This window comes from Ceratina calcarata, unplaced genomic scaffold (genome assembly GCF_001652005.2).
Source record: "Ceratina calcarata isolate Rehan_Ccalc_2016 unplaced genomic scaffold, ASM165200v1 scaffold79.2, whole genome shotgun sequence".
NCBI classification, from domain to species: domain Eukaryota; kingdom Metazoa; phylum Arthropoda; class Insecta; order Hymenoptera; family Apidae; genus Ceratina; species Ceratina calcarata.
This window is the reverse complement of record NW_017179212.1, coordinates 66,477-90,904: the sequence shown is the minus strand read 5'-3', so window position 1 is coordinate 90,904 and position 24,428 is coordinate 66,477. Positions and strand designations below refer to the sequence as shown.

At 39.3% G+C, this 24,428-nt stretch overlaps 1 protein-coding gene across 11 annotated transcripts in view; it reads left to right on the top strand.

Annotated features, from left to right (window-relative positions):
- The window catches only part of LOC108630922 (rap1 GTPase-activating protein 1), a 134,134-nt gene that overhangs the window by 51,639 nt on the left and 58,067 nt on the right, over window positions 1-24,428 (top strand). For all 11 annotated transcript variants that reach the window (XM_018034508.2, XM_018034515.2, XM_026818454.1 and 8 more), the window contains 2 exons: window positions 22,828-22,933; window positions 23,261-23,353. In XM_018034508.2, the coding sequence (XP_017889997.1) occupies window positions 22,828-22,933; window positions 23,261-23,353 (199 nt within the window). The remainder of the gene's footprint in view (window positions 1-22,827; window positions 22,934-23,260; window positions 23,354-24,428) is intronic.

Below are 24,428 nucleotides of genomic sequence, written 5' to 3'. Positions count from 1 at the left end.
ATCTGCGTTTACTATTTCTATTAAACGCAATCGCGCTGCCATTCACTTGATTATCTCCGTCGCGGTACAGAGTCGTTTAATGGCGTATTAACGCTCTCATTTCAGGGTAGCCACGATAAAAGCCATTGAGCTTTATAACACACTCCATTTCCGCGTGTTCCTCCCCTTTAGGAATTTTCATGTCCCACCGCGTTGTTGTTTAAAACGCGACTCGCCTCCGGCTACAGTCGTACAATGCTCATTTAATGTCGCAATTAACTAAATTATATCTTTTTAACTTCTGACCTTTCTTTGTTCGACATAAAAGGCTTGAAATTAAATACACGTATAAATACATCTGAATTCTATAATATTTAATAGTGCGTGTATATTGAAATATAAATTAAAAACGCGTATATTATAATGTACCAATGCGTACATATATTACCATATATACAATTATATTACGGCATAATATATGCATGAGGTTCAGCAAATTCCGGGCCACGAAATGAGATTTCTCAGTATAGAAGATTGCCTACAAAATCACGCGTGAAACGATCAGTTCCACCAATCCCGCCCACGTGTTCGTAGTAGCCGCGTCCCCCACAAATATAGACAACCACTAAATCACCCTACGACCCCTGAAAGTGTCCGAGTTACCGCGGCAGGCGTCGGTGATCGACCCTTGATTCGAAAATCCGGATCACGAGGGAGGATTAGCACGGGCTTAAGGGTGAGACGAAGCCCCCCAACAGTTTTTCCCGATGCCGGCTGCACGTCGAATTCGTCGCGCGTTCTGATTACATGCAAAAATGCATCTTTCTGTTTGATCTCTACATCTAAGATCGGATGTTTGAAATTGGGAGAGTGTGATAATTGTGAAAAATGAAAGTAGGTTACGTGGAAACCGCGTTAGTAACAGTTTGCCGAAAAATTGTTCGCTCCTCATTACTCATCGTCGATGTGACGCGAACCGGAAGTGGCTGTGACACTATCCGCCGGGAATGCGGCGCGCGTGTCTGAAAATTGGACGGAATTAAAGCCGGGTCAAAGATCCAACGGGATGGGAGAAGCTGTCGACGCGAGATCGCGAGAAAAGGGAACGTTTTTCCAAGCATCGCGTTCCGTTGCGTCACCACTTTGCCAGCGAGCGTAGATCGTCGGGCGAAACGTGTTTTACCATCGAGACCGGCGGGGAATTAATTAAGCATCTGCTTCCTCTCCGTACGAGTCCGTGTCCGAGTTTCGCGTTCGATTCTATGGAGCACAGGAGAGAAATAAAATCGTTTCCATTCATCTAGCTTCAAGGCGAGGAACAAAATTCCAAGATATTTATTCTAACACATAGTTCAATTTGAATTAAAAGTGTACGAGACTGAACCGAACATGTATTGAAAAATATTGAAAGTATATGAAATTGTTTAATCAGATTATAAAATATAATCAAACCGTTAAGATATGACTGAAGGTGTAATTGTTCGTTCACTAGACGGTTTGGGGTCGTTGAACTTATGAAATTATGTCATGTACGTATACACGAGGGTATCATGAAATTAACTTAGGCGCTGCTTAATATGCATGATATTCAAGTACGTATCATCAGAGTTTGCCCGAGCCTCGGCTAAGTGCCACTGAAACGCTGTACTGCACAAGGAGACTCGGATTTTCTGAAAAAAATTATTTTAAACACAGAATATCATAGAAATAATCATAGAACTAGTGAAGAACAGTTGAACTAATATTTTGCTGATGAAGAATTTATGATGGTCTGAGGATTAAGGATAATCAAAGTAAATAGTAACTTTTTGTTTTAACTTTTTAAAGGAAGGTCAGGAAAGATATGAAATCGCTTATGAAGGCGTTTTCATTCCATGTTCAAGAGAACTTCGTTCAGCACTTTTTACTATTAGCAGTACTGTCCATGTTCAAGAACCAAATGTAACAACAGCAACGAATGCTGATCAAATTGGAAACAGAATCGAGTCGATGTAACGGAATATCCAGTTACATGATTAAATTTGTGAATCCACTCTGTATCAAATCGCAGATTGGGAATCTCTCGTATGAGGTCTGATTAAAATCGGTGGAACGGATAAAAGATCTGGCGATCAGCGTTAATTGGGCGTCGTATCAGCTATAGGTGGGCGATGTGCCGATGGGTACACACGTAACTCTGCTTTCCGAGTCCCCGGCGTAGGAAAGCCGTTCAGTTGGCTCCGCTTCTGGACAGGAAACGAGCAATTAAGCGGCCAGGGCGAGCTTATCGCGCGCGAGAGACGCGGCAGCATGCGAGCCTCGGTTCAGACTTGGCGGAGTGCCGAGAAGAGGACGGAAAGCGAAAGGGACAGAGAAAAAGGGGATCGTAAAGCGAACCGTGAATCGGCACGAGACCGTGCGCGAGCACGAGAGACCTGTAAAACGATCATGATTGGAATGCCATAAGGGCCGAGCCGATCTTCCTATAGACTTACAGTGATGGTCAAAAGTGAGTAAACTTACTGCCCTCTGAAAATTGCAAATTTCAATCACAAGTGTCGAACACGTTTCGTCTATTGATGTACTAAGTTCGTGATGGGACTATACTTCAATTCTATTTATGTAAATATCACTGTGTCAATTTGATAAGGAACAAATTAAGATAAGAAATGCAGGTCAAAGGGTTTATATGATCTGAAGTACAATTGGAGGTATTTATATGCAAATATGGATAGCCCAATTATGTTTAACTCTTAATTGATGTATTTTATATAGTAAAAATTCTCAGTTTTTAATTGAAATAAATGATATTAGGTTTCACTGATGCGATAATGACTAAATTTTTCCCAAATCATGTGAAATCACATAATCTTTCAAATGAATTTCATTCACGTGAGATAGGATACCACGTATACTTTTGATTGTTACTGTCTGCCCACGCACACCCCCCGCAACGGGCACGGTTACAATAAAATCGGTGATTTACTCGATGCTGGGAGAAATCGAATAATCGAGGACGTGTAAAATTGATTTACGCACGCAGATGCGTCGATCGCGATACGAGATTTTCTTCTCCTCCGTCGCGGTTTTGAATTTCTCGTTTATTGGCCAGACGAGATTTTTCCGCCTTTTAGTCGGCCGCTCTTCGTTCTTTGTTTGTTAACCACCGTGCGTCAATGATAAATCTGCCCGGTCCGCGACTTTATGTTTGCAACAAATTCCGCGCCACACACGCGCTTGTCCGCGGATTGCGCTTTACTCGTTGCTTTGAACCAACCGATCGTTAAGAAACCAGAATCTCTTGAATAGCGAGTCGTATTTCCAAGCTAACAAAACTATTGCGACTATGTGCTTTATATATTGTCCTTGATACGCCGTTTGTTAGTCGACTTTCTTAATGCACTGCAATTGTTGTCCTGTTAATTATTGTTTAAACCAACGTCAACTCCCATAGTAAACTCATTTCTCCAATTTTGCTCGAGCTAAAGAATACTTTTGAAATACTTTGAGTGTAATTAATTGGCCAAAGCTGTGTAAAACAGATAATACGTGTTCAATGAAATTTCTTACTTCACCTCAGAAATCATTCTAGCGTTCCGGGATTATTAGTGACGTGAAAACCAATCGAAATTCGCCGGTTGGTACAGAACTAACAGTCGACAATCGCGGGATAAAACCGTCTAATTCGATGGTATTACGAGCAGATCCATTCCGAGTGATTCCGCATACGCAAAATCTAACCGAGATAAGCAAATGGGATTACGTATACCGATCGAACCGTTCATAGAAGCCCTACGTTCAATCAGATAAAATTAAATCCCTGAATCTCGTCAGGGAGAGAAAATTCGTTTCATTTTTCTATCTGGTTTAATCAACTTTTTACAATGTTTCATGTAATGATTAATAAATTTCGTATAATAACTGCAACAGTCGGTATAACGTCTAATACAATAATTGGTTATATTTCTTGTATACATATACGTCAATACGTTAAGGATGTATTGGCNACCTATGAAAAATTTGAAATCACTATAATTTTAGCTTTTTTATAGTATTAGGAATCTATAATAACAAATTCAATATGCCAGCATTGTTTAAGTATATAGCCTAGACATCCTTAAACGGAGATGGCCACTGTTTTGGTTAAAACAGCATAGGGGTTGTCAGAAAGTTTTCGACGTGATCACGGGGACAAGGCTTGGTCGGTAATCCCCGGCGCGCGCTTTATTAAATCAATCCGATTATAGCGTGCTCGGGGAGTCATGTTTGCACAAAACAGACGTTATCGAGCACGTAATCTCGGTGAATGGAGTCGTCAGCCGTAACCGCAATTCCGTCGCATGTGGAAGCGCGCCGGGCATAATAAACGCGGTGCCGCGCCGTCGTGCCCCACGGTTTCGCCGTCCCTTTCGCGGGCAACAATGCCGCGGCACCGGTGTATACCGGGCCATGGCTAGCGGGACTGCCGATGCCCGATCGGAACGCAGGGTGTGTGGGACAGTGGGCACTTTGTGAGTCACGCGTCGTCCACCCCTCTTCGAGATCATCATCGTTCGACCCCTACCGCGTTACTGGCTTCGCTACTTTTCATAGGACGATCAAATTTTTTCGATTTTTCCTCCACCGATTGTTATTCAAATGATCGCCGATGCGCCACGATATGCTGGTAGCCCGGCGTTGATTCTCCTCTCGTTTTTATCTCGTTTACCGTGGACTTTGACGGAATGGGCTACGTGCTAATAGCTCTGGGCCTCGCGTTTGCCATATGTCATAATTTAACTTTTACGTCTCCGATACATACGGAGAAACGACTATCGGATTTACTTATCTATTAATTAACGTCTTTCGTTGCGCATATAGAAAAAAGTATGTCACTTTCAAGGAGTATTAATAAAAATTGATTTGTACTGATTGATTGATACTGAATATCGAGAGTATGCTCGAGTAATTTCAAATCTGACGAATTTGTTTGATAACTATTTTTCCGTGGAACAAAGCCGGAGCTCTGCGGCGTCCAATTTTCAATATTTTTCAGTGGACAATACGGGTGGGTCGGTAAAACGCGTACCGCCCATTTATTTACGTTATTGCGTTTTCATACGTGAAATATAAGTTCCATTTACCCAGCGAACAGTGGAAACTGGTCATTGGACCCATTGTGCCCGCACGAGTAATGATAATCGACGGGGTGTGTACAGCACAGTGGGCACTTTGTGAGTCATGCATCATCATCCGCCGCAGCGCCGTGCCGTCTGACGAACCCCCTGCCGGACCGGATCATCATTGTCGGCGATTCTTTTTTTTTTTCTCTTCTTCCCCGTTTCTTAAACCCTTTACTTTTTGCCTGGCCGAGTTTCGTGTTCAGTATACGTAATCGGTTTGTCGGCGAATCTATCAGAAATTAAAAACACAAACAAGTAACGATCCGTGAAATGAACAGTTCAGCTGAATGGTTTCAGTAGTCCATGAATTATATGTTTCATTTATTTTATTTAAATTATTATTGTTTATAAATGCAGAGAATTAAAATGAATCTCATGTTTAATGAAATTGTACCCTTAATACAACGTGTTTATAACACGAGGCTATTATCAGTTGTATATGACTGTTCATGAACAAGGCCTGGATCATAAACACTGTGCTCGGTCGGGGTCGGTTTTCTCTGATTAGACCCGAAAACTGTCTGGTCTTCCTCACTTCAAGTGCGGATTTCTTGCAGTACAGACGTCCTTCCGAGCCATTTTAATAATAATAAGTTTCTTTTATTCATACATTAATCAATAATTATAAATTCACTAATTTTTATTAAAAATGTCGATCGACAGGATATAATTTATACCACAATTAGTTGGAAACTCGTTTTAAATCTGAAACGTTTATAGCGTCGAATAACTAATTAAACGCTGCTAAAGTCCTCCCACGGCAATAACGAGATGCGCGGTTCTAATGACGTTCTATTTCCTGGTAACGCAGCCCACTTTCTAATTGATCGTATCCTGTTGACCACGTTGCGACACTGTTTAGAAGCTCGATGAAATTTGGCCACTAAGCTGGCCAAACTTCCGTCACCTGGGAATATATATGTAAACTCGGTTTAATTTTGAATTAGAGTTAGAATTTTAAACGTCCGTACGCGACTATCTGCTCTCGTTAGCTTCTCCCACAGTTTTGTGTTCAAATTTCGTGTTATAAATAATTTTACTTATAATAGCAACTTCGTTTTTATAAAATGTCGTATATTATCTGCTCAGCTTCAAATATCTGCACATTATAGTTTACGCGAGATTTCATTTTAAAGTTAATTAAAAAGAATTTGCATGGGAAGATTTAATCCAATATGATTTCGAAGGTGTTAGAAGTAATTTGGAAATGGATACGGATTCATATTTTCCTCGTTAACTTTTTCAATTTTTACGGACTCGACCTGTAATTAAGTTAATCGAATGGAAACGCTGCGTGGGAGCGTTAATTAATGATATTTAACTGCGAACTCGCACCTATATTTATGTAATTTATATCCGGTACGTTCCGAAGCTTGCAAATTGGGAAACATGTATTTCGCAGTTAATTGGAAATATCGAGTGAAAATAAAATTCGCTAGCCAGGTGTCGTAATTCAATATGCGTTTTGGTAAATTATGGACAAAATTGAAATGGGAAATATTGAAACGTATTATTAAAAAATAGAATGTAAATGGAAAATAATAACGCATAACTTTTAAGTTATTTTTTCAGTATAGACATAGACTAAATAAAATTAATTTTGTATAATTACAGAACACATTGAAAGTGACAATAATGGTAAATCATGTAATGCAATAAGAAATAAGATTAAATGGATGCACATTACATATATAATTAAATATAACTGCATCCTCTTTAATTAAATTTAATTACTCCCTGCCACGATTAAATGTAATTGCTTATTGTGTTTGAGATATAATTACGTCTTGGAATAACGAGAATTTAAACAAGAAGTGCATGAAATTGCGGATTGCATTCGTTCAGAAGTGTTTATGAGCATTAGGGAAGATTATAAAGACAAGAGATATTTTATTAAACGTGTCTGTTCATAATTTAATTTGTTTCAACAATACTTGTATAATTTATCTCATTCTATTATTTTACAAGCAGTTCCAGGATGATGTATGCATCTCACTGCTTATGGTATTAAATCGAATCACAATTTCGCGAGTTTCGCGTAGCAACAGGCCATGTTTCATAAATTACTGCCGAGAGGACAAGCGTTGATAAACGGAGGTGCGATAAGTACAAGCAGAAGGCGTATTCGTCGTTAATTAACACCGTCGTGTATTAACATATTAAATTTAGTCGTCGAGTAGTCACGTTGTCCGAGCGTGTGTCGTACACGCAGGTAGGTATTTATTAAATGCCATTTGGTAAACTGATATTATAATCTAGCATATGGGGATAACGAGGTGTAAATAACTTGGGATTACACACGTAGCGGCCGTTAATAACGGAGTCACTCCTCGTCGCTTCTGTCGTCTCAGAGTTTCATCTGTATAGCCAAAAATCAAATAAGAGGACTGATCGTGATTATTTAAAAGTTATATCACAGACGAGGTATACGAGACCGTAATTTCTTGTTCGATAGCGTTTCCAAAGATCAGACTTCGAAAGCGCTACCAAATCAGGTCTCACCACGTGGAAGTGATTATATCCGAGGAATATAAAAAAAATTCTATACATGTACCACGTATGTAGCTGTGTATTCGATTCGCTGAAGGCCGCCCGTCTGCCTTAACAAGCCGTAATTACCGGTGAGATACAAGGTATTGGCAACGGAGTACCAAGGCGGTATCGTTACACGGTGTCATGTCGTTACATGAAAATTCCTGCACGGGGCAATAATATATTCTAGGCTGAATCATAGTTTCCCCTCTCTCGGCATATGGGCATTCCGTTGGTGGTTGGTTGCACGGCAATCGCGTGCCGATTAAATGAAAACCCTTTCACGAACACGTGGCTCCGCGTTGCATCCAAGATCCTATCTACGCGCGTAGATGGTAGACGCCAGATAAGAGCGAAAAAGTGGGAAGTTTTTAATCAATTAGTGTAATCAATTCCATGAGAGATTCATGATATCATATTTGTAAAAACAAGTTATTCGGTCATTTCGCTGTGGCTTCAGTCTGAAGCATTCCAGTGACTAGAGACGGTTAGTTTACCCTTTAACAGATTCGCCTCGCACTCGAGTTAATAGATGCCTCGGTCAGTATCAAGAGTGTATCTCACAAACGTCTGATAATGAACCAGAGAGCCGCTCTCGAGGGGAGAATTTCGATGGTGCCTTCGAGAGGCGTGAACGGTCCCTTTGTCGACGATGCAAATGCGATCGACAGTGCTGGGCACGCGACGCCGCGCACAATGTCCGAAATACGTACTCGTAATAATGGTAATGAGGAAAGAAATATGGGGGCATCGGTGATGAGCTCGAAGCGAACGAGAGGACGGGGAGAGAACGGTGTCATATTTTCCTCGCGTAGATTAAAGGCACGCGGCGCGTCGCCCATGGGCGACATATGCTCGCATCGCGTATATCACGTCGCCCTGTCAACCCCTCGCCTCGAGGAACCCCCGAAATTTACAAGAGGGCCGCTGTTTATTATTTCTTTCCCTCTTCTTCGGTCGCTCGGCACCCCTCTGTCCAAACATACGGCGCGCTTCGGCCGATGTTTCCTCTCAGCACGGTGTTAATTCCTGTTTAATCGCCTCTGGATAAACAAATTCAACGCTACCGCGGTGGTTACACGTTTTTCTAACGCCTCACACCATTTTTTTCTTTTATTTTCCCTCGTGTCACACGGGTATCCGAGTAGCTGCCGGTGGTTGAAATATTTATTTGTGCCCGAGAAGCGAGAATTGAAAAGGTAATGAAGTGGCTAGAGAAAGTATTTGTACACCTTCGAATTTTCTAAATGCAACGTACGTAAATATTTCGGTTGAAATTGATGTCGTGACTGCTTCGGTATTAAAAAATTGGTAAATATATTCAATGAATCATTGGATTTGACTCTAAAAATCTAACAGAAATTCCACCTTTGGTAAACTATTCGCATTCGGCTGTGATCGCATACGTTCGATGCTTCGGGCCAGAAAATTTGAATAGATTAGAGATAGCAGTCGCGAATAGATGTGCAAGGGATCTGTGAAACGGCCGCGTGAGGAACGCACCAGTTTCTCCAGAGACATTCGACTGGTAAATCGCGAGAGATAAGTGCAAGCGTGCATCCGGGAACGAGCTGGGCGTGCATTCACGAGCGTGTCGAGCACGTGGGCGTCGCGTCGCGCGAAATTACGCAAGCGGTGCGTGCGTGGTTTCCATCTGAGGGGGAGCGACCGTTTCGATGGTGGCAGGGGTCGCACCCGGAACAGGATCATCGGGATCCATTGAAATCGAGGAGACAGCGCCGTTAATATCGGCAAACCTGCGTGGCCATAAATCACCATGGGGTGACGCCCGTTCGACCTATCGATTTCCCTCCGTTTTCCCTGCATTCTAATCAAGTTGTCAAGAGAAGGGAGTCTCCCGGCGTTTGCCTTGTATACATCAATTTTTTTTCTGCATTAAACATGAAATACAGTAAAAAGCTTCGAGTATTCTCAGCAAAAATACTAAAATTTGTGATCAACTTTCATTAAGATGAGGAAAGAATTGAATTTTTATTTACACATTTCGATAGAAATTAAATAAAATATTTGAAGATAAGTTGTAATAAAGACATGTACGATTTATAAGTAAATAAAAATGTAAAATTATATGCTTGATTAAAAATCTTTAAAATTATAATATAGAATAGAACATAAAAATACATGATAACGATTTCCATGTGAAATCGCGAATTGGTTTTGATCATTTCGATGTAGCGCGGAAAGTGTACAAACTAGGAAAAGCGCAAAGTTTCGTCATCGCCACGTGAAAGCGATGGTTCACAAATAGTAACGGTGACTGGGGTGTATCCACTGTGTTTCAATGATTGATCGGCACCGACGCCGAGGCAAATATTTGCCAAAGCGAATCGAACTGGGATGAATGTATCGATCCGATTGATAAGCGACAGCTCTCGAATTGATTGTATCGTTGCTAGCTGCCACTATACGGTATAAACATAGCCACAGTTTTTTTGAAAGTCATGCACTTTTCCCTGTCGATTATATCCTTTAATCGTGTTTCATGAATTTCGTTATAAAAAGATTTCACGTTTGTAGAGATAAAACGTGTATAGATATTTTATTTCGCATCATTCTTCATATAGTGAGATGTAGTTTGATTTTCTTAAATCTTAAATAAAAGTTGACACATTTCCTACTTTCGAATTGAACAACACAATTTTATCGTATTTCTAAATTGCATCGTTAAGGCAATTGTAATTCCGAAAGATGTAGACGTCGGATGCGAATTAGCCGAGGCGGTATGCGTTTAGTAATAATTTCCTCTGTCAGGCATCAGCCGTGGGCAATACGGCGTCACGTATCCTGTTACATACTGCGATCTCTGGTCATGCATTGAATTCGCCCGCGCCGTAGGAATTGTAAAAATGTGTGCACGGAACGTCCGAGACGATTTTTGCGCGCGACGCCAGTGTGGTTTCCGGGACAAAACGCGTAAGCGCGACTGGATATTGCTTCATAATGTAGTCCCGGGCCCGGGCTTTGCCTCGTAAACCCTGCTACAATATCTTCCGATTCTCCTTTTATTCGTTTGTATTTTATTCCACGTTGCATTGTGAATCGGCAATGCGAACCTCCTCTAAAGCTCTCGAAGTTCTCTTGCGGATTTAGAATCGTTGCACTCTCGTTTTGAACAGACGCTCCCTTTCACTGATTGGAAACACTTGAGAAGAATTGCGGTTTCGTTTTTGCGTGAAAATTACAATGGGATGAACTTTTTTAAATCCGTTCACGTATACGTAATGATACGTTTGATAATTTTAAGTACTATGAAATAATGGGACAATCGATCATAGAAAGAAAAGTAGATCCCCTGCTTAAGTGATTAAACCCCTGTGTTCCTTGTTCAAGGATCCGTTTTACTTTTCCCGGGAACAGTGAAAAATAACGATCGCTTAAATCGAAAGTCCGTGCATTAAATCCTGGTGCAATCTCACATATAATCTACGTTAAAAACAAACCGGAGTAGAGCGGTTTGTTTGAAAAACGACACCGGGTGGGAAAACCGCGCGGGAGAAATAGAAGGCGCGGTTAGCGGCGGACAGTGTTAATTAAGAGCGAGATAAAATCAGGAAAATTGGCCGATGCGAAACGATTTGTCTGGCTTTATACACCTCGAAACTTTCCGCTCTGCTCCCGTTACACAAACAAACTTTTGCACGCTAGCTAATAATTTCATGCTCGTGAGAAACATCGTCCGCGTTAGCTACCGAGTCTCTAATCGACGTTCCCCTATTCTCGTTCGCCAGCTTAAACTTTTCACTTTGTAATAAAACGGTACAAGTAAAAGTGTATATATATTGATAGCTAAAAAATTATACAGCGAAGAGATCAGAAGTTTCGTGATAAATAAAATTAATCTATTGGATTGGCAAGAAAGTAATTTCGATGTTTACAACGCTGTGTATTTGTAAAAACTGAAATTTCTTTCTTGCCAATCTAATATTTAGCTGACGTTTATTTATAAATAACAGTTTTATGTTGAACTAGAAAATTCAATTTTACTCGAGACATGATTTCGGAATTGATAAAGCATATACACGTTACGTAACTCGTAACATTGATCGGTCAATCGATCAGGTGAAATCTGGTGTTAGATCATGGCTGCAACAATGTAACTCGGGTGTGTCGCCGTGCAGCCGAGGGAAAGGGTCGCGAGAAGGGATTGTGAAAAATGATAGGAACGAGGACAGAGAAAGCGCTCGCTCGAGCTTTGCGATCCATCATCGGGCGAGCTTGTTGACCGAGAACGGCTAGGCATTAACATACTCATGCGTGACATTGCCTTGATAATTGATACGTGTTCCCGTTCTTTTCATGCATGCGTTTTAATCTCTCAAATGAACAGCGTTGTTTACTTTAGACAATGTGCGTGTTGTACGTACGATGAGTACACGCGTTTTTGTTTAAGTTCACGTCATCGAGCTGTGGATGTATTAAAGAGAGTCTTGAATTCAAGTATGTATTTTTGAAAAGGAAGCCATTAGACAGCAAAGAGAAAATAGTGTGAAAATCATTTGAAACCGACGCGTTCAGAAAGGAAATGCAGCCCTTCAAGAAGCTTACAATTAGTCCGTCGTGTGGGTTGATGTCCTTTTTGTTCTCGGTCCCGACGGGTTGGGTGCGCTCCGTCACGAGCGCTTATTAAATTAACTCGTTTAATTGGACCCGTCCTTTTATTTCACCAGGACGACCGCACGTACAGCTACCGTGTAGAAACCCGATTCCTATGGGAACGACACGGGGGCCTCGTTCCTCTACTAAAGTCTACCAGTTTCCTCTGGCCAGGTTAGACACTAGCCTTTCTTGCCAGCTTGAAACTGTTCTCAGTTTCCTGGTGTGCGGGTCGTTTCGTTTGAAAAATGATTTCAAAAAGTTTCTGCTGCCCGTGCAGTTCCCTTTGGGCCACATTCAAACGTAATGACGACTCGAACCGTACGACTCTGTGGAAAACTCGGTTAAAAATGTATTTTATCGGTCTAGAAATGAACTCGAGGATAGCCATTCAATACTGCTATTCATGTTAAATCGTGATTATTAATCACATAATAAGGTAGACAGTTTGAAGCAATCAAACTCTTTATAAATATATTAAAAATAAATACACGAATACTTATGTAAATAATAATATTTCTTTATAATTTTAATATAAATATTATATATTATATAAATAAACTCTGTTGACATTTTTTTACTACTCTTTTCATAATTAATAGAACTTTTCACAGCACGTTTTATACTTTGCGTCACAGCTTGCTTAATTGTTGCGAGATCGGTCGAGTTTAAATTGTAACGTAAATTATCTTGCCACCTGCAAAGAGTCGTTTTAATAGAGATTTACTTTGCGTCGTTTGCCAAGTTGTTTCTGCGTTTCTACAGACATTTCGTTGCACAAGTATTTTAATATAATTTAAATTCAAAAAAGAGAACGTTCTCCCTGGCCGAAACTAATTCTTTAATTTCTATACGTCTTTTCATCTCAAGATTAAATACATAAGTATTTAGATTTTGAAAATATGTAATTAGACACTGACGAAAATGACAGAATTAAATGAGAAAGTATACAATTCTTAATTGATATAGTTAAGAAAGTTAATTAATCCTTACATTCTTTAACGAGTAAGAAAGTCTATTATCGCGTTCAACATTTCTTGCACAATACTTGTTTTTAAGAATACTTATATCTTCACCTTTTGGCCGACCTTTTCAGAAATTAAGAAAAACGTGACATGGAAGAAATTTACATATAAAAAATTGCCTCTGCATATTTCTAATTTAAAGTCATAGGAGAATTTTTAATAATTTTGTAATTAAGTAGTTCATGTTAATTTAAAATCTAATCATAAAATTCCTGTTTGTAATAACTCTTCTCTCTATTGTTACGCTGGTTTATATAAAAGTTAATGAAGATTCAAGGGAGAAGAATTCCTCGTTTCACGCGTATCGGAAACGCAGAACAGAGCTTGTTAACCGACACAGAGCGGGAGGAGAATGCGTTCGAGATAAGATTCGGTGTTTAGTGTGGTGTAATCCAATTTACAGGCAGCGTAAGTCGATAACGTGCACGAAATACATAAGTATGTGTCAGTGCTCTTACATAGTGTGTACATATTGTACATACCAGGGGTTACGGGGCGCGTTCTTTTACGGTAGCCGACGAAAAGGAATGCACGATTATCGATAGCCAGGACGATAACGAGCAGAGATCCTTGAGATTCCGATCCGTTCGAGAATTAAACAAATTGTCCTCCGAAATGTATCAATTATACCTTGTCTCCGTACATACAAGCATGAGATGAATCATACGAAATAATTGATTCCTTCCGGATGACATTATTACTTTATCTAAACAAGTAAACATTTAATTGCATTTTTCTTGGAATTTAATGTTCATCGACGACTGCACATAGAAGAAGATAAATGATAAGATTCTGACAATTTTATCATTGAAATCGATGTAATTTCTCGTTAGCACAGTGAGTAACAATTAATGTGAAACCTGTTTCACTTAAGCAAATAAATGAGTAATGATAAGTGATATCTCGAGATTAATCAACAGTAATTGCAAAGGAAAAAAAGATACTGCGCACTATAAAATTATATGCTACAATATAAATCTTAGAAAGAATTTCGTTGCAAACACGAGGGAAACAAGTTTCATTTTTAAAAATGCAAATACAATGGCACGGTCTTTAGTACCTTATTGTACGCTAGATTTAGTACCAACGTGTTACATACATTAAGTATTTTACATGATAACATCTTATATTGTATCACGTACTTGAATATTTTACGTTATGTTATTACCTCATAAAATATACCCTACATATTTTCTTATATAATGGATGATACGGTGATCTTAAATACGGCGCCGTGATAGAATAAATCTCATAGATCGGGGAACAGATTTCCAACGTTTTGCACTTGAATGAACCGTTTCCCGTGTCCCGCGTAGTGAAAGTGCAACGGGGAGCATTAGCTGGAAGGTAAACAACAGATATGAAAACCTTTATGCAACTCCCTTTGAACCATAGGCACGCGCCTATGCGAACGTGTGCGTGCGTGCGCGCACGCAGAAAATTCATCATGTGTAATCAGCTACCGGAGTTCCTGGCCACGAAGCGACTGTTAAATTGACAAAAATTGTCGCTATTTAGGTCAGCGATTGTGTTTATCCAGTGTGCCTTTGCATACATGCCAGCGAGCCGCTGTAAAAGCGGTAGCAGCTATTTGCATTTCGAAACTCCAGCATCTCGTACAAAAAATTGATAAGAATATAAATTACGAAACGTTGTTAGGAAACAAAGTATGTAAAAGATGTTCTACATTTTTAAGGCAATTACTATGACGTCTATAATGATTTGATCATCGTTTCATAATTGAATACAAGCGTTTAATAGTATAAAACTATATGTATAGAATATCAAAAGCTGAGTAGACCTTTAATATTTAAATGACATAATGAGCGAGCTTTTTTATCTGAAAATGCATAAAAGTCTACGATTCAATGATAGGTAGTTGAAATTCTTTTCAACCAGGCAGGCAGTCGTGTAGAGGCTCCGCCCTGATACTGAAAACAGGAATTTCCCGCTAAGTCTGTGTACACAATGCATAAAGTAATGTGAATAATCGAGCCGGTCGCGGCCGGGTATCAGTGATCTGAAGCGATCGATCGGGGCTAAATCGATAGGGATAGGACAGGAGGAAGCGTGTAACGCGCATGTCGTCGTCGTACGTAACTGTATACCCTGCGTCGCGGTTTGATTAGTTTTACTGTCCGATCCTAACGACTGTTATTGCCGCTGATGCTCGTTTTGATCGATGTCGCTCAGCTGCGAGACCAACAAGATACACTATCGTCCACAAGTACTCAACTTTTAGTCATGCTCGTTACGTATTTTTGAAAAGTCGTAGTAATAAATGCGGAGCCCAGAGGCGAATGACACGGATTTTTTTAAAGTAATGTTTCGTGTAAAAATAATTTGAGATACTCCGATAATTAATATCGGATGACATTGAATTAGAGAAATGGTCCGATGTGTGAAATGATGAAATATTGAGATACTCGTGATAAATATTTGTATTCACGTACTGAATAAAGTTTGTCAAAATGTGTAAACTCGCGAGATTGGTTACAATGTAATTTATGAATTTGCATTGCAAATTTAATTCCCGTCAGAGTATAAATATGAAACTTCATGCAAACAGTAGAATGTTTACGCGAATTCGTGTTGAATCAACAATTTGATTTATGAAGCACTCGTATTAAATCTCGATCGATCAATACTCTTTATTAGAACTGTTATTATACTTGTGAACGCTAGTGTACATCGAAAACGGCCGGTTGCTGCTTGTTCATCCGTCTCGCATAAGCGGTACATTGCAATTCCAAACTAATTGCCTTAACAGCTCTCGTTCTCTCTCTCCTTCTGTCTCGCTCCTGGCATCATCGATAGGATGCACGAGCATTATGCATCGATGCGTATCGTGCATATGTTTCGTTACGATCCGGGATAATTCCAGAAATTAAGTCATCAACGTTCCGTCCTTCTCCTTTTGTTCCACAGTAAACGCTGTTTCGAGCGCTTGCAATTGAAACGAAAAGAGAGAAGCTTAAAACAGTGCAATGTGCCATTTCGCAATTTTTATACTCTGCACAGAGATTAGAAATTTTAATAAGATACACGCGGTGGACATGGCTCGAAAGGTTCGAATCTGTTTTCCCATGGTTTTTTCCTCGCGGATNGTGATAAATATTTGTATTCACGTACTGAATAAAGTTTGTCAAAATGTGTAAACTCGCGAGATTGGTTACAATGTAATTTATGAATTTGCATTGCAAATTTAATTCCCGTCAGAGTATAAATATGAAACTTCATGCAAACAGTAGAATGTTTACGCGAATTCGTGTTGAATCAACAATTTGATTTATGAAGCACTCGTATTAAATCTCGATCGATCAATACTCTTTATTAGAACTGTTATTATACTTGTGAACGCTAGTGTACATCGAAAACGGCCGGTTGCTGCTTGTTCATCCGTCTCGCATAAGCGGTACATTGCAATTCCAAACTAATTGCCTTAACAGCTCTCGTTCTCTCTCTCCTTCTGTCTCGCTCCTGGCATCATCGATAGGATGCACGAGCATTATGCATCGATGCGTATCGTGCATATGTTTCGTTACGATCCGGGATAATTCCAGAAATTAAGTCATCAACGTTCCGTCCTTCTCCTTTTGTTCCACAGTAAACGCTGTTTCGAGCGCTTGCAATTGAAACGAAAAGAGAGAAGCTTAAAACAGTGCAATGTGCCACTCGCTTCGAGAACATTTCGCAATTTTTATACTCTTTCCACCGAGATTAGAAATTTTAATAAGATACACGCGGTGGACGTGGCTCGAATCTGTTTTCCCATGCTTTTTTCCTCGCGGATTTCGAACGAACGGCTATGGCGCGACGCCCCGTGACTCGGATCGAGCCGCAGTGTTGTTGCGTTGCTCGTTTATGGCGGTCGACGAGCCGGAATGTGCGATTATCGACAGATACGACGATAAATGCCAGTCGCAGAAAGATTGCAGTTCGTTTTAGAAGTTCCACCTTCCACCTATTTTGCNCAAACATAAGACTTCGTTGTTGATAAATATTTTTCACCAGTACATACCTAAGTTAGAAACTATCAATACTCTTTATTAGAACTGTTATTATACTTGTGAACGCTAGTGTACATCGAAAACGGCCGGTTGCTGCTTGTTCATCCGTCTCGCATAAGCGGTACATTGCAATTCCAAACTAATTGCCTTAACAGCTCTCGTTCTCTCTCTCCTTCTGTCTCGCTCCTGGCATCATCGATAGGATGCACGAGCATTATGCATCGATGCGTATCGTGCATATGTTTCGTTACGATCCGGGATAATTCCAGAAATTAAGTCATCAACGTTCCGTCCTTCTCCTTTTGTTCCACAGTAAACGCTGTTTCGAGCGCTTGCAATTGAAACGAAAAGAGAGAAGCTTAAAACAGTGCAATGTGCCACTCGCTTCGAGAACATTTCGCAATTTTTATACTCTTTCCACCGAGATTAGAAATTTTAATAAGATACACGCGGTGGACGTGGCTCGAATCTGTTTTCCCATGCTTTTTTCCTCGCGGATTTCGAACGAACGGCTATGGCGCGACGCCCCGTGACTCGGATCGAGCCGCAGTGTTGTTGCGTTGCTCGTTTATGGCGGTCGACGAGCCGGAATGTGCGATTATCGACAGATACGACGATAAATGCCAGTCGCAGAAAGATTGCAGTTCGTTTTAGAAGTTCCACCTTCCACCTATTTTGCCTTGTCGAGGCAGACCAGACCTAGTCCGTCCACTTTCTCGATCGCGTACATAAGCAAGTCGGTACGTACGACCTTCTTTCGCAATTCGCCTGGCTCATGCGCACGACCGCCTGCACATTGTTGTCGAATCTCGAAATCAGCTGAGAAAAACTAAGGACACGTCGAAGAGAACATTCATCTGCGTTATCTCGTCATCTACGCATTTGAACGATTACAATCTTAAAGAAAACTAATTGAAAATTGAAGAAAAATTAAATCTGAACTTTTTTCGCTCTAATTCTATTATAAAAGCTTAAGCGTGGTTACGAATCTTCTTTCTGAACGATATTAAACAATAATAAATAATATGAATTATTGTGCTTTACATAAAATCGTATCGATTTCAAGAAGACACGAACAGAATGCAATTTAATAAAATGCAAAACAGGGAGGACAGTATTACGTAGCTGACGACATTCTCATTTGATCCGGCCACTTTGTATCGCAATCTTTGTACCGTGCGGCGAGAAAATAGGGAGCAATCGCGATGGACTCCTTTGGAGTTCGATTATTTAAATTACTGTCACGTCACGGTGGCCTCTCCTTTCTCTGCGATTGAAAGGACAGCTCTTTCCTTTATCTCGTGCTCGGTCGCGCGGCGTTACGAAATACAAGTAGATGAGAGCCCGACGGAAAAAGAGAGATATATATATATATTCACGAAGAATATACAGTGATCGACAAAATTATTTATACAGAATACAAATTAAGATACAGGATAAAATAGAATATTTTTAAAGTATTAATACAGTATTTAATGCAGTGTTTCATACAATAGTTGATACAATAATTCTTGTATTTATTGATACAATATTTCACATTATATTTCGTATAATTTTATCCAATAATTTTATTGTAATAACTAATAGAAATATAGACACGCTGTACTATTATATCCAGGGTGAGAACTTTTGTTGATTACTGTACTGAACGATCGCAATCGGAGTGGTCGAATGAGTCGCAGAAATCCAGCGTATCATCCCACTTGTTCCTTTCATTGTCAGCCTTTTTTCCTTCGGGACGAGGTGACGAATAACCGATGCGACCGATAAGATCGATATCCTCTGTTCAGTTCCTTGCAGTCGCCGTTCCTCTGCTACAAAGTCGTTAATTGCGATGAAAATTGATTGCGTTCAAAAGTTTTCTGTCTCTGGTTTGAGGGACAGTTGTGGACGGCGTGTTCTGTTCACGTGGAAGTCACCCCGCGTGTTAGAGCATACTGCCCGGAAACATCTTGGCCTTTGACCGCGGGACACTTGAAATCAGAAGAGCACATCTGTTCGAGCGCTTTCGAGTGTCCCGAGCTGTTAAGAGTACTGACTGCAGTTAACACTTTCAAGTTTGGACCACTGACTTCCCATTGGTCGGCTGACTTTGCCGGTGGACGATGTAAAATTCAACTCACGCCTTCCCATTATTAATATTCATTTTTATTAGTTAGAAGCACTTGATTTGGTCTTTTATTATAATTGATTTTAACTGAGGGGAAGAAATTATTATTCTTCATGAAACCAACTTTGTACATCGAATATTCTCTTGTATTGAACATTTGTTAAAACTTTCGTTGAGCGAGAGGAAATATTTTTCGCGAGAATGAACAGTGAGGAGAAGCGCGAAAGTTCGGATCAATACATCGTGGAATTTATAACGAAAAATTTGAAGATACTGTAGCAGCTTTGTACGCTTGAACCATACTTATCGGGTTTCTCGAAGCCAGAGTCGGTTGAAAACCGTGTTCGAATGCGCGCCGGGGCGGGATTTGAATAATACATCCGACGGAGTTCACATTTAAATTGTTGATTTACAACCAATTGTACAATAAATGTATGCGTGGGTCGTTTGCAGTAACGCGGGGAAGTGTTGAAAATCGAAGATAGCAAATAGAAGATGAAAAAAAAGGATCAATTATTTAATAAGTTCGCAGGTCAAATTTTCAAATGAAAATCTTGTGCATTATGTCTCCCAGCGTTACTGACATTTTTTAATCGATGGTAGATTGATCACTCATTGGATTGGATGCATTTAAAATGTCATTCAATAAACACAAGTCACTTCCCTTTGGTCATTAAGTCTGTAAAGGTCACCGGTTATTTTTAATGCAGGTGGTGCGTGTCTTAGCATTTTTTAATTGTTTTATTAGTTTACTGCACGTGGAGAGGACAAGACAGGAAGAGAGCAGAGGTTTTACAAAATTTTTATACTAATCTGCCAAGGATATTTTTAACATCTGACGAATGTTGCCAAATATATGACAATTAAGCGAAGGTCTCTTAAGATACCTGAAAGGTAAAGTCCGAACTGTCCATCGCACGTGGCCCCCGTCTGTTGGGGTTTCCGTATCTTTTTTCTTCGTTTGAAGAAAGCAATCCCTTCTGCTTCTTACCCTTTCTCTTTACGTAATTTTGTAAGAAGCTTTCGAACCATAACGAGTCGAGAGTTATTCGTTCGTCAGCAATCGGACAGATCAGTTCGCACAGGGGAACACAAGAATTTAAGAAGACAAACATAAGACTTCGTTGTTGATAAATATTTTTCACCAGTACATACCTAAGTTAGAAACTATGAATAGAATTTTGTAAAACTGTCATTAAGTTTTTATACACTCCACGTTCTTCACATTCCTTATGTAATACTTGTTAAGCATTTACTAACTAGCTCTCAGTTTTACTAATGAATGGAAGGACAGCATTCTTCTGCCCATTGGTCAACCACTTGTGTAAAGATATACGTTTGTTTGGAAGAATTTACATCTGATTCTTCTGTTCATGACATTTATTTATTACGTATTAACTAGATTTTTATGTAATTGTAGAAGCAAATAATCAGGGAATACACATTTTTGAATAAAGACTAAATTTATCTTAGTTAATCTAATTAAGATTTTTAATTAATTCGTATGAATATGCTTTCATATGACTAGTAAGGCATAATATCCTGCAGATCAGTTGCGTAATGAAGTTCAAGTTAATTAACTCTTATCATATAATACGACTACTAAAACTTAATGTGCTGGATCAGTTAATAAAATAGAAGTTAATTAATTTTCCTATTTCATAAATATTTATTTTCCTGTTTCATAGATACTATCTAGCTTTATATGAGTAATAAGTGTTAATCGATGAACTCTAAAATTAATTTAATGAGCGTTTATTAGTTTAATAATCGATTATAAAATTTAGTTCTCGTCTATTTCTAAAATGAACCAAATGAATAGTTTACGTATTGAAACATTAATAGTACCCAGATTTATACTAGCATTTGACCCTTTATCGAAGTAATTTGTCTTTTTCTCGGATCAAATGAACGTTGATTAAAATGGTACAACAAATTTAATGTATTTGATGAAAAAGCTCTTCATGGATGTGTGCCAATCTCTTTTTGTGGTCACTCGTATCTCGTCTGGCGAGGCAGTGTTGGCAACAGGCCCAAGTAGTTAAGACCCCATTGTGCTTTGAAATATCTGTTCGCGTATGCAGAGAGTCGAGCGTTCGCTTGTCCAGCGAACGTCCACGTGCAACCGGAATCCCAATCTGTCTGCGGCGAATGACTCGATGATGAATGAACGTCATCATCCACGGTGCGACCGGGCAAAAACCCTTACGACGAATCGTTTGGTCACGCGCTGCTTGAATTTCAATCAGGCCTGTCTCGTTCTTTCTCGCGCGGTGTCTATCAAATTTTCGGTCCACCGATTCCCGCGAGGGGAGATTCTTGCCAGTCACGTGTTAAACCGCCCCGAGTCGGGTGTTCGCGATCACCGATATTCGTTTATCAACGCGTCAGCCTTTCCTATTGCGGTTATTACCTATTGGAGTTTAACGATACGGATCCATTTGTCTGTTCGAGTTTTCATAGAAGTCATCGTGATCGGACGGAACCAGGGGCTGATGAATTTATAGGATCGTTGATGATAGGCGTAATGTCAAAGAGAAACGCAGCTGCGAATTCGTCGACAGCATATTAGAAAAAATTGAGGATCCCTTTGCGATTTATTTCTAACTAGGAGAAACAGAAATAAGGATTTTGGGATAGAATGTATGCCCATTGGTCAACCACTTGTGTAAAGATATACGTTTGTTTGGAGGAGTTTACATCTGATTCTTCTGTTCATGACATTTATTTATTACGTATTAACTAGATTTTTATGCAAAATAAATCAGTTAATAAAAGACATTTTTTTCAAGTGCGTAAAATCTACAGTAATGGCGTAAAATTGCTATGCTAAGCCAAATGTAGAAAGAGAAATTGTCCGGATAAGAGATAATCGCGATGGTTGAAAAGTCAGCAGCTGCTGCCAGATGCGCAGTTGTTTCAGGCGATCTTCGTAGGGGAGGCCCGAATTAGTCGATCTTGACGAGTTTTTCGTGGACCCTAGAAGACTGACCTTTCAACTCCACCAAGCCCATCTGCTTCCTCGTGTCTCGCCTCGAAACGGACTTGTCTTGTAAATCGTTCGATACACGCCGATAAAGGATGATGGATGGCATCAGTGCAACAGAAATAGAATAGAACATGATTAGAGGAGTTTGTAAATGAGAACGTTGCATCACATCGAAGTTTATAACGGGATTAAAATGCGATGGTGATTAATCATCATGGGAAATCTTGTGAAATTTTAAGCGAATCACGGGTCGAAAGATTTAACCCAGTAATTGAAGGTTTATGAAAAATTGAAAGGATGACGTAAAATAATAGAACGGCATATTAATTAATAATGTATAAAATAAAATATTATATTTTGTATGATGAGGATAAGAATTTTCGCATTGTTCGGAACGTTCGCTAATGAGTGTTTTTAATTGTTTCAGGAGACAGCAGCTGGAACAATCTGTGTATTGTGAGGCTGAGCCTCGGCGTGCAGCCTCGGAGGATGAAAGGCAAGAAGTCCAAGGCGCTAATCAAGAGAAAATAAAGGTAACGTACATAACTGACCTACAAGTAATTCAAAAGATATTTTTAACGCATCTGTCCATATCCTAATATCGTATAATAGAATAAATATAAACTATGCTTGTTAAATATATAATAGTAGCATTTGAAAAATATTATATCGAAATTGACAATGGAGGTTTCGTTATTTTGCGAGATTTCGATGCTACGCACAGATTTTTCAGTTTTCTAGTTACGTAGCAAATTTCGTTACCAAGTTTCGTGATAAATTGATCGTGAATGGAGCTTGACGCTGGACGAAACCTCGATTCAGGCAGCCTGAATAAACGTCACGCTATTTTCTGTTACCAGAGCACCACGCAAGATTTATTCGAGTTACTCGAAAGGGTACAGAGTTCGCGTCTCGATGATCAACGATGCGTCCTGCCACCGTACTTCTCTCAGGTAAGTGAGAAATGCATTGAAAACACGTCTACCCTATTCACGTTCGATTCCATTAAATCGAATCCATGCTTTCTCAACATTTTTCCACTCGAAGGATCAGTAAGATTAACTCTTCAGTGGAAATTCAGCGAAACGTGAATTCAGAAGGACGAACTTTTTTATAGAAATGTTGAGTTCAGATCGCTCAATGGAGCGAGAAGTTGACATTTTCAATAATCTTTTAATTGCATTTATTATCTTCATCTTTTGTGAATTCATTTACTTATAACTGATATAAATCCAAACTTGCGAACGAAAATTTGGGATGTAGAGTTACGATGAAAAGTGTGTTTAAAAAGATCAAGTGGGAATTCCTTGAACGATATGAATTTGTTCAACGAAAACTAACACGATACCCGTATATTAAAGCAGCACCCGTATACTTTTCAGATGGTATCCTTCACTCCTTTACGTTAATTATTAGCGTGGACAAAATTTGTTGATGCTTATCGTAACGACCGGTTGACGGCCTCGTAAAATTATCAAAATTAACGACCATTTATTTAACCACCACTGCCATGGGCGAAAGGCTTCAATTCCAGTTGATTTATCAAATATTTTTGGTAGGAAAATTCCCACGAGGGTTAAGAAATTCACATTAAAGCATTAGTGTTGCAAGTATTTAAGCTGATCCGACACATCCAGCATGGATAATCGATTCCAACACTTTTTATAAAAACGATCTCATTAATCAAGTTCGTTATAAGTATTTAAAGTCATACAGCTAAATAGTATTCTAATTCTTATATCTAAATTGTAGAAGCAAATAATCAGGGAATACACATTTTTGAATAAAGACTAAATTTATCTTAGTTAATCTAATTAAGATTTTTAATTAATTCGTATGAATATGCTTTCATATGACTAGTAAGGCATAATATCCTGCAGATCAGTTGCGTAATGAAGTTCAAGTTAATTAACTCTTATCATATAATACGACTACTAAAACTTAATGTGCTGGATCAGTTAATAAAATAGAAGTTAATTAATTTTCCTATTTCATAAATATTTATTTTCCTGTTTCATAGATACTATC